An 11450-nucleotide genomic window follows, 5' to 3' on the forward strand; every position below is an offset into this window, starting at 1 on the left:
TTTATTTAACTCAAATAAGGTGGCTATTTCAATGAGGAAACGAGCTGTGCTGAACTATTTCATGGTCAGTTTCATACAAACCCCTGTAGAACCATATCCATACCATAAAATATATTTTTTTTTTAATCAGTTTACATATAATTTCAAGAAAAGAAATATGTTTTAATTAATGAGCTTTGAAAGTTATGCTCAGTGGATTTGTTTACTTTTGGACAGAGCTAGCTGTTTCCCCCTATTCCGTCTTTGCTAAGCTAAGCTACCAGTAGCTGGCACTAGCATCATATTAAAGACTAGAGTGTCAACCATTATCTAATCCTTGGGTGGAAATTTAATAGGGGCAATAGTATTTCTTTATTGGGGCAATATGTAAGTACTAAACTTTAAAACATTCAAAAAAATTGATAAAACTGTCACCAGAATGTAAAGCAATAACTGTTTCAAAATTAGGATGGATGGATGGATGGTTGTTTTGACATTGCGTTAAAGACATCAATGTATTGCTTGCAGAGATATATACTGGAGTTAGCATGCTAACCAACAAGCTGTGGACCACCCCATCACTTTGTGAATCACTCCATTTTGTAGTCCGTCCTCAGTCCAAGAGAGAGAATGAAGAAAGGTAAACAAGCTTAAACCAGAGTTGCTGCTCTGCCTGTTCTTCATGTTCCTTGACCTTTTGTAGCTCATCCACGTTTTACATGACAACATCTTCCCTGTTTCTCTGACTGGGCAGACTGGATGTGAAATCAACCTACCTTTTGTAGGTTGGCCTTGAAATCATGTTACCCTTGAATTTAGATTTCAATGAGTATTTCAACTCATATGTTCTCCCTCTACTGATAGTGTTTGCTCAGTTGTGTGGAGATTCAGTCTATTCATTAGATAATTATTTCCAAATAAGTCAAGCTTTTTGGCCTGTTCCAGTGCTATAATGCTGTATCTTAATTACATACTATACACACATTCAAACTGTTTAAAAAAAATACTACATACTACTACAATACTACAAATGTTCAGTTTAGACTCTGCCCTATTTAAAACACAGTATTGCATTACAGACACTGGCAGATCATACCATGCATCAGTATCTCAAAGTATCTCAGTATCGTTTGTCCACAGCTTTGAACAGGACCATATCCTCGTAAAGGTGACCATTTTGTTCACCTCTTTTCAAAGTTTGCTTCCTTTATTGTATTTTTTCAAGACTTATTCACCATGTTTCCTCAGATGCTTCATTTTAAGATAGTCGAATGTAATTGTTGTATATAAAAGTGTGTCACACATGACAGAGACCCTTTGATAGAGACATGTGATATCATTTGTCCAATCAACAAAGCCACGTAATAGGCAATCATTCTATTGGTTTGTGAATGTAGCGTGATTAATACCAAGAGTAAAAACAATCTCGACAATTTGCTTGATAATGAATCCCTTCGAGAATGATCATGATATAAAATTGATCAGCTACACCTATGGAAAACTAATTTGTAATAGGTCGATAGATTAGGTGTAAACAGTAAAGGTCAAAGGTGCTGCAGTCATACAAAACAATCACTTACTTGACCTCACTGAAATTCACAGGGATTTGGTTGAATCAATGTCAAGAGTAAATATCGGTAGGAAAGCCTGCTTGTGAAAGTTTTTAAAGAACCAAAAACATTTGCATGTACACAAAACAAAAACTCTTCCACAAAAAAAATGTTAGCAGTGACAGAAATAAAAACTGTCAAACAAGCTATCTAAACACATTTAAATCATTAAGAGAATTTGTAAGCCCCTGGTTGAAACTGTGCCGTAATTAAATGTTACGAAGCAGTCTCTTTCTGATTGTGCTGCATTGTATTCATGAGGAAATAAGCTTGACTATTTGAAGACGTCGGTAAACACCATTTAGACGTGGTGTGTGGTCTTCAATTCAGCGGCCTGATCCCTAAGTGTACAAAGACATTATACTAAGAGTTATGAGGCACGGAGATATTATACTAATCACACTGATTTGAATTATACTGTGTTGGAAACAAATTCATCTCATTAGATTTAAATTCGCTATGTGTGACTTTTATTTGCAGTTATTTACACATAAAACACTTTAAAGTTTTTTCAAATGCTAAAATCTTAGAGAGAAATTAAGTTTCCTGATAAGCGGGATCACTCTTCATGAAACGATCGAGTGTATGAATCTATCGAGGCGCATGTTGAATCCTCTGTCAATAGTTGCAGATCGCCAAGTGGTTCTTTTATATGACCGTCATGTAATCAGTTTAAACTGAGCATTTGCAAAGTGCTGCTTCAGAAAAAGAGAGCAGAGAGGGTAGGAAGTCACTTCCCGCCGGCCTGTCTGTGGTCTGTGTTTGTCAGTTGATTTGAAGCTGCTCCACCAACATGCTGTGACAGGAAAGGAATTAACTCAGCGAGGAGACAAAAAAGAAAAAAGCCCTCAAAGGAAGATGATGTTAAAAACTATTAAACGTGTGATGTACTTTCAAAGTAACTTACAGAATAAACTGTGGTATGTTACAAGACCAACAAGGAAACAAAAATCTACATTTCGCATAAACATTATACAACAGTTTATTTAAAACAGTTCATTCTTATGTGATCTGTTTCTTTGAAGGGTCCGCATGATTTGATTCGCAGAACTTGTGCGCACAGAAGTGATTGTTTTTCTTATTTATTTTTTGCCAAGTAAGATATTCAGATGTGTGTGTTGTGCATGTGTTGTAGCCTGGGTCAAACCACCTCTCAGGAGCGCCTGCAATCAAAGGATTTCCAGGTCTCAACACTCTGTGGTCACCACCCTGACTCGGTCACTGCATCAGTGCTGTACAACATGTAAAGATGATACATCCATATAACGATAAAGTGTAGAATGATAAGTCATTATGATGTACCTTCTACCTGATGTCAAATAAATAATGTGTTGTATTTATGTGAAGTATCAAATACTCTGTAGTTTTGAAATAATGCTGCTGCAAATATGATGTTTAAAATGATGTGTGTAGTTTATTTTACAAACTCAATATCGTTTACTCATATCAACCACGAAAAAGGAAATACAGACGTTGTGTTTTGACAGAAATGATAATTTACTCTCTTTCTCAGGGAGGGGGGCGGGGCGTACAATGAAAAGCTAGCAAGTGGTCTTTGATTTCATATTTTCACGTCAAACTATTATTTTAAGGTCCCTAACTCTTGCACGTATGCTGTGATCACTGATATTTGTTAAACTTGCTGAATCTATTTGTACATATTGATAAAATAAAGTTCGATCTTCAGCAGAATAAATCACTGTCTTCGACTAGTCAATTTCCCAGCTGATACAAAGTGGATGTTCCTCAGCTCAGCATGTCATTATCCCAGTAATACTTTTGTTGACTTTTTAAGATTCGGACTTTTAGACTTTACGGATAAGCAGTTGTTGTCAGACTTCAAACAGAATCACTCACCTGTCAACGCTGTAGTTTGGAAGATGGGAGGATTAAATTAAATTAAAATTGATTATTTATAATCTAGCTGTAAGATCCCAGTTTGTGAACCACTGGAGTAACAATATCAAATTTTTTAAAAGATTGTATGTGATTATAAGAAAATGTACAGTACGTCAAAGTACCAAAACTAGCCAATAGAGTAAAATAAATAAATGTACCCTGTGAGTATTGTACCTATATGAGAATGTTATTGTTGATGCATTAAGTATCAACAATAAGCTCATCTGTTTGTAGCTATACTGTTGGTTGATTTGTATCTATAGGTGTCTTATAGCATAAGCTCATCACTTGTTGCATGAAAGATCTTGGTAGAGATTTGCTGTAATTTAATTATTAAGGTGCATCAAGCGATTATTCATTGAAATAATCATTTAGAAATGATCCAGTCATTGACCATGCCATTTGACCTCTGACCCCAGTGTTCCCCCTGTGGTAAAGAAACTAGTAGCTTATCAAATAACTGTAGTAAAGTCAAAAGAAATCACTATACTCTTATCTGAACTGCAGTGGAATAAAGGTACGAGTACCAGTACCTCAGGTTTGTACTTAGATACAGTAAAAGTACTTGCACCTCCACTATTGGCACCTGTGTTGTCTCGCATGGAGCCACTTCCTCACCTGCAGCCGCCGAGGGCGCATCCTGAGCCGGGGAGCACACGGAGCAGCCGGGGGCGGAGCCTGGAGAGCCTCAAAGACTCGAACGTGATCACAGAGTGAGTCAGTGCAGAGAACACTGTCTACCTGCAAGCGTCCTTCACCTGGAGCCGCTGAAATATGATGAGGATTTTATTTCTCTCTGGGCACGTTTCTACGCAGGGGAGAAGCGACGGAGCTGAGCTGAGACCGCGATTCTTCACACAGGGTTCCAGCGTTCTTCCAAAAAGAAAATAACAACAGCAGCAGCAGCAGCAGCAGCAGCAGCTCCAAGAGACAACAGGTAACTCAGGAGTTTGAGTTTTCTCTATCACCGCAACCTCCTGTCACTCGTATGCATCTGTTTATACTAGGACATGTGGATTATGAATCAAATGATCTTCATTCATACTACAGTACAGTATATCATCGATAATTCATTATGATACAGCCACATCCTTTGGGCTTGAATTCAGATACAGATAAATTAAAGTCCCTTCATGACTAAAGAAGATAAAATAAAGTTAATAATGTGTTCAAATAAACAGATCATTTAATAAACTCAACATACACACTATAAACCCCTTTAACTTGAAAAACATGAGTGCTTGAGAGCTGCAATCAGACTAAGAAATAATGTACTTTATTTCAATTTGTGTAATTATTGTGTTATTTTTACTAATATGTGTTGAATGTATAAATATAAAGTCCAGGTTTCTCAGGTACAAAAGCATCAAAGTGTGGATTTATGTTTAACTGACCGTTTTCTGCAGCTAAACTCGAGCAGACTGACCTTTCTGTGTGGAAGGGTGAATTTCAATGGGATGTCGCCTGCTATATCATTTACTAAGAATTTATTTATTAACATCTTAGTAAGTTTAAATAATGTGTCGCTTGAAATGTCCAACAACGGAGGGAGAATCACGGTTGTTATAATGAATGAATCAAATCTGCATGTGTTGAGAAAGTCCACACATTTGTTTCTGTGAATTTTAAATTGTGATCTTTAGTCATTTTTGTGTCTCTTTTTCCTGCTATAAAATCATTTAGGTTATTAAAAGTAGAATTTTTTCTTACAACAAACAAAATCCTGATTCATATGAAAACCTGGGAGAAATTAAGCATTTCCCAGACTGTACAATAAAAGGCAAATTTAGAGAGTAAATTCAACAGAAGATTTTCAATGAAAATAAAAAGTCCACATCATTGGGTTTAATAATGTCAATTTATTCAATGTGTTTCATTTGGAGTTTTTTTTTATTAAATATTTTTTTCTTTTTAGGAAGGGTTTCATTCAACAGCTTGATTGTGGTGATGGATAAGTATTTCAAATGCAGCCACAATTAAGATATATGCAGTGATAAAGAAGTATTGAAACTATTTACTTTTAATTAAAAGTATCAATACCACACTGTAAATATTCAAGTTCTATATTCAAGGTACTTACAGTGTAGTTACAACTTTAAAAATGAAAAAAAACATTATGCGAAATGGCTCCAGGGAGTGTTATTATATTATCAAATTATCGGATCATTATTATTGATGTTTTGAGATGTGGTACTTTAACGCTGTAACGTCTGGAGGTGAGGTGAAGTAATTTTAATTACTTTGTATAATGTTGGACGACAACAAATTGAATATCTTTTAAAGAGATTCTTATGTATAAAATATGCATTTATGTGTAAAATAAACTTTAAGAAATTGAATGGTAGTTAAAGCATATATATTACAAAAAATAGCATAAAATGGAAATAGACGAAAGTACATAGGAAACTTAACATAAATACTTAACTTTCCATGATTGTATGTGTGTATCTTGACAATATTGACAGCTACACTGGTTAAATTTGACATTATATGTGTATATTTTTACTGCCACACTTAGGTGCCATCTCATCGTGGAATAAGTCCTGTCTGTATCGTTGATATTTAATCCCGCTGAGCATTGAGACATAAATACTGAAACCTATAAAGCACATAGAATTGTGTTCACATGGCAACTGGTTTTTGTGCATTTTTACAATGAAGTAAAGTCTGAGTTTCAGAGCCAGCACTCAGACAAGTAGCAGATAATGGCGACTCACACATTTTGTCAATCACATGTGAAATAGATATCTGTTTGCACTTTGTCCACAGAAGGATACAAAAGTATGTTAAATATTGCTGTAAGGGAAAACACCAGCAGCTTGTACAAATTGTAGTAAAATATGCAGCAAGGACGGCATTTTACACAACTGTGTATAAATCACCTTAAATCACTGAGGATGTAAAGCTGTCATCCATATCTAAACTGACTCAGTCAAACTAAAGTACAGAGAAACTGATCAACCTTCCATCTCCAGCTCTGTATGTCACCATCCTGATCCTGTGCAGGTGACATTGTAGTTTGAATCCAAACACTGCACATTATAACTGTAAAGTCAGATTCATTCTCTGTCAACTGACCTGACCCCTGCTCAACCGTTGTATTCTGCTCCACCCATCTTGTACTCTGAGCAAGTTAAAACAAACTACTTGTAAATGCCATTTAACTCAAACTAGTCTGTTTGGAGTGTCCACACACAGACAGTCAGCATTGCTGTTCCCATTGTGTTATTCTACCTCTGTGATAAGATAAGGTGGGCTAGGAGACGTGTGGTGGATGGACTGAGGATTTTACTGGAACAGTAAATGATGCTGTTAAACGGACTTCAAAATAAATTCATGTTAAAACAATAACCAGCAATTTAAGAAGGCTGAAAAGGGGAGCCACTTTTGGAAAAGCCTAATTAGTAGGTTTCCAAATTTGGAAATATTTGAAAATCACATCCATGAGAGCAACTGTGTTGAAATTTAAAAAAAAATCACAGATGAAGTTCTTTCTTCATCGCTCCCTCTTTGTGCATCTTCATGATGGCAGCCTTGTTAACCAGGGGCTGTGCTGGGTCTTGGTCGGGCAGGTTTTATGACCAGAGCTCTGTCATTGCTCTGTACCATCCTACTCCTCCCAGGCTGCCGTCCCCCCTGGGGGCCCCCCTATGCCAGCTGTTTCCCTTCGGAGCTCACAACGCTCCCAGCACTTAAGCAAAGAGAGGAGGTTGCTCCTGTCTTGGTTTGTTTACGGTGTTAAAGTAAGAACAGAGTTGGGTTGGACCATTTTGCTGTGCGTCTGAGTCGCATTCCCAAAAAATTACAGAGCACTACTTATGGCTCCAGGCCGCCATGAAATAAATCAGCTTGGCCTTTAGCAGCAGACCTTTCATTAGGGAATTTCAAGCTAATTGCTTTACGATTTCATTGCAACCAGAAAGCATCTCTGAGTGGTTTTGACTCAAGTTGTGAAGATGTGTAATCCTCTTGGTTTAGCAAAATTAACAAATTGACATCTTCTCAGGGGGTGTCTCACTGTCAGAGTGACAGCACCTGTAACATGAACCACATGCCTCTGATGGATCCACATATCAGACGTGATGTATGTCATCCAGTTGAGCTTGTGTAGTTTGTAAGTTGAGATATGGTAGTAGTAGTAGTAAACCAACTGATCTCGAGACTAAGATACCAGTCTCTAAAGCTTCAGACTACTTTACTGTTTCCTGCTGTAAAGATAATTGTAGATGTGATGGGGGTGTGGTGGAAGTCAACAAGATTGTTTGGGGCTAGGACATGTTTGGAGCCGAGTCCTTTAGGCTGGTACCTTCGGTCATAAATTTCCACAGACTTGTTGAGCTTTAACAAGCTTTGTGTCACCCTTAAAAATTAGAGCCCCTCCTCCTCCGTGGGATGGCTAACTGACGCTTTTGAGATATATGTACAAGTGTACATACCTGGAGCTTGTTGGGGACAGGATGCTGTTTCAGAGCATGCGCCCATAATTATACACATAAAGGCATAAAGGAATTGTTTGCGTGTTATTGTTGGACTCCCATTCTCATGAATGCCGTCAGTCTGCAACTGCTGATGCATTCTGCTGCCAGTGTGTAGGAGGCGGGGCATTTTACGGGGCTCCTTTTGTAGCTTTGCCTTGAGGGCTGTTGTTGTAAATCATGTGTGATTCATAAAAAAACTGGTTCTCCTGTCTGCCAGGATTCATCTTCACAAACCTCTGAGACGTACAAATACACTTTGGCCTGCAGCCATACCTCCCTGGAACTTCTTCCTTCACCAAACTGCTCTCCTGTCAACACTCCCCTTCTCACTCGGCCCTCCCCCCGATCTAGCAAGCATTTATCTCCCCCCACTGCTGCCACTACCTCTGCTCAGGGCCGATGATGTTGTTTTCTTTGCGCTTGTCTTTGACTGTCCTCCATGGGAAGTACCTGGCAGCGGATGCATGTGGCAGGCCTCTGCCTGGACACGTCTGTCTCCCCCTCTCTTCTGCCTCCTCGGCCACGCAGCGTGAGAACGCCAGTATCCGTGGCCATGAAGGGGGTGTGCTCGGGGTTGGCCATATAAATGTTGTAGACAGGAGGATTTAGGCCACAAGCTGCATGACTTCAAAGTCTGTCAGATTGAGAAAAATGACCTCAAGACTTCAAAGTTGCAGCTTTTGGTTCAGTGAAGTCATTGAAAAAATGTAACTGAGAAAGAGATGAGAGATTTGAAGACTTAACTATTTCTCTGTTCTTTCTTTCTTTAGGGGTTTTCAATGCATTACCATTCCAGTATGTGGTAATCTTCTCAGCCATACCAGACAGATACAACACTTGAGCGGCTGACCCTTTCAACAATCCTGCACCTGCACCAGCTGCTCAGATGGCCCACCCTTACGAGCCCTGGTTACGGACAGCCCCACCTAGTGGCAGCTCAGAAGACATGAACATCCCCTCATGGTGGGACCTCCACAGGGACGTCCAACCAGGCAGCTGGATAGACCTGCAGACGGGCCAGGGTGTAGGTTTGCCTTCAGTGAGTCCAGGGAGTTCCATGGGGTTGCAGCCATCTTTAGGGCCCTATGGCTCCGACCCACAGCTGTGCAACCTGCCTTCAGCTCAACACGCTCCAGCCTCACACTCGCCTCACCTCTACCCCCAGGATGGCTTCAAGATGGAGCCACTGGGCCCTGAAATGCTGCAGCAAGACCCATATTCTCTTGAGGAACCGCAAGAGACCTCTGTTTCTGCCCGTCCCAAGCCCCAGCGCCGCTCCTCTTCCAGAGGCTCCGGTCAGGCCGTGTGTCGTTGCCCTAACTGCGTCCATGCCGAGCAGCTGGGCCAGAGCACTGATGACAGCAGAAGGAAGCACATGCACAACTGCCACATCCCCGGTTGCGGAAAAGCCTATGCTAAGACCTCCCATTTGAAGGCGCACCTACGATGGCACAGTGGAGACCGGCCGTTTGTCTGCAACTGGCTCTTCTGTGGCAAGAGATTCACACGCTCTGATGAACTGCAGCGCCACCTGCAGACGCACACGGGAGCCAAGAAGTTCAGCTGTGCATTATGCCCCAGAGTCTTTATGCGCAACGACCACCTGGCCAAGCACATGCGCACACACGAGTCCCCGCCAGGACACGGGGAGGAGAGGGTAAACGGAGATGGCAGGATGGATAAGGGCTTTGATGCATCCACTCCCCCTCAGTCAGCCTCAAACGTGTCTGTGTCTGACACCACAGAGCCTCCGATGAAGCTGAAATGTGAGACAGACCCGTCAGTCTCTAGTGTGACAGGGCAGTCCAGCTAACTTCATCTGATATCAAAGGTTCACCATCAGTTCTGTCACACCTCTGTCATAAGAGGTGTCATAGTTTCACAATAGAATAGAGAAAAGAAGAAAAGTTTGGACTTTTACTAATGCAAGCTGGATGGAATTACACGTCTGTGGTCCCATGAATTTGTCAACTGGGCCAACTCAGTGAACCTAAACGTTATAACACACAGAGAAAGCATGAGTTTAACGAATGGATCAAAGTTTCCGCTGTTTACTTTAGGTGGAAAGTGGCTGAGCAGGCAACCGAGCAGAAGCTGCCACTAGTTGCTAGACTTTCATTGCTGCTAGAGCTACAGTCCCACTGAAGGTGGCTTATTATGTTGTTTACAATGAAATCAATCACAGAGAAAGCAGACAGTGACAATATTTTCTATTTGTCTCAGACTGTCGCCATGTGAGTGCAGCCTACTGTGCAATTTGTTATGAGACACTGGAATATAATAACAGCTTTTTCTAATTTTTAAAAGGTCAATTGGCATTTGCATACTCGACAGTACATGCCACTGAACTGGGTGTGTGTATGCTGGTATTTAAATAATTAAAATAATTCATAACAAAAGGAAAGTACAAACAACAATGCTGTGCTGTGACAGTGTCCACAATGAAAACTAATGTGATGTGATCCTGATATAATATAATATAATACAATATAATATAATACAATATATATATCATATAATAAACATGTATTCAGGTTACCAGATGGAACAGAACAAAGCAAAGAAACCACTAAATTCTACATGATGTGGGAAAAATAATCTCATAAATCCTAATTTAGAAGTGGTCTCAGCAGCTGGAGATGGCGCCTCCGCTGCCGTTGGGTGAGAACAAGAAGATGGAGTTGGGCATGGGGAGAAAATTCTGCCTGGGTAAATGAATCCTTGTTTCTGTTGGGACATGCTGATATAAACACAATTCCACAGATCCACCCTGTCAACACAACAAGCTGCTGGTGATGAATGAAACTTCCAGCACAAAGCAGAACTTCATTACATCATGGGTACGGGAACGTACCTTCATCCAGTGGCCAATGCAGTCCCAAGGTTTAAAGCTGCACTTATTAATATATTGTTAAACAAAACAGATCAAATGACTGTGTAATGTGAAAGGTGTTGATCATAGTGACAAACTAACAGATTATCATCTGACTGCAGTTCCTCTCAGTGGCACTTTTATCATATTTGAGCACTGCTCTCATCGACCCTGTCTTCAGCAGCAAGCAACTGGTGAAGCCGTCAGCAGCCAAACAGCAGACAGACAAGGTGGTGGAAGGGATGGAGTATACTGTACAGCAGCTAAAGAGCAGAAGAACAAAACCAAAGCTCCATATCAGTGCTATGGCTGCTCTGTTTCTGCTGCATGTGCCATTTGGCAACTGTTCGCCATTACAGTTTCATGTGGTGATAATGTGTCAATGTTGTGTTTACAACTTGTTCTGCTGCCCCGAAGTGGCAAAAAGAATGGATAATATTTTGGTATCATAAATGTGCAACAGAAAATCTTAAAGGACCCGACCTTGAGGAAGCAAACCACTACCAATACTAAACATCAATCTGTACTAAACATCAAACTGTACACAGTTTTCCCAAACATCATCACCTTCATAATCATTTGCATGTCGGATCAAGCTATAGTCCCAATCTC

The 11450-nt window shown here is 40.1% G+C and overlaps 1 protein-coding gene across 1 annotated transcript; it reads left to right on the forward strand.

Annotated features, from left to right (window-relative positions):
- Positions 1-4209: 4209 nt before the first annotated feature.
- Positions 4210-10777, forward strand: LOC117767828 (transcription factor Sp6-like). The gene is made up of 2 exons (XM_034595764.1): positions 4210-4425; positions 8737-10777. The coding sequence occupies exon 2, from the start codon at positions 8853-8855 to the stop codon at positions 9777-9779; it is 927 nt and encodes a 308-aa protein (XP_034451655.1). The 5' UTR covers positions 4210-4425; positions 8737-8852; the 3' UTR covers positions 9780-10777.
- The last annotated feature ends 673 nt before the right edge of the window (positions 10778-11450 follow it).

Source organism: Hippoglossus hippoglossus, chromosome 1 (genome assembly GCF_009819705.1).
Source record: "Hippoglossus hippoglossus isolate fHipHip1 chromosome 1, fHipHip1.pri, whole genome shotgun sequence".
NCBI classification, from domain to species: Eukaryota; Metazoa; Chordata; class Actinopteri; order Pleuronectiformes; family Pleuronectidae; genus Hippoglossus; species Hippoglossus hippoglossus.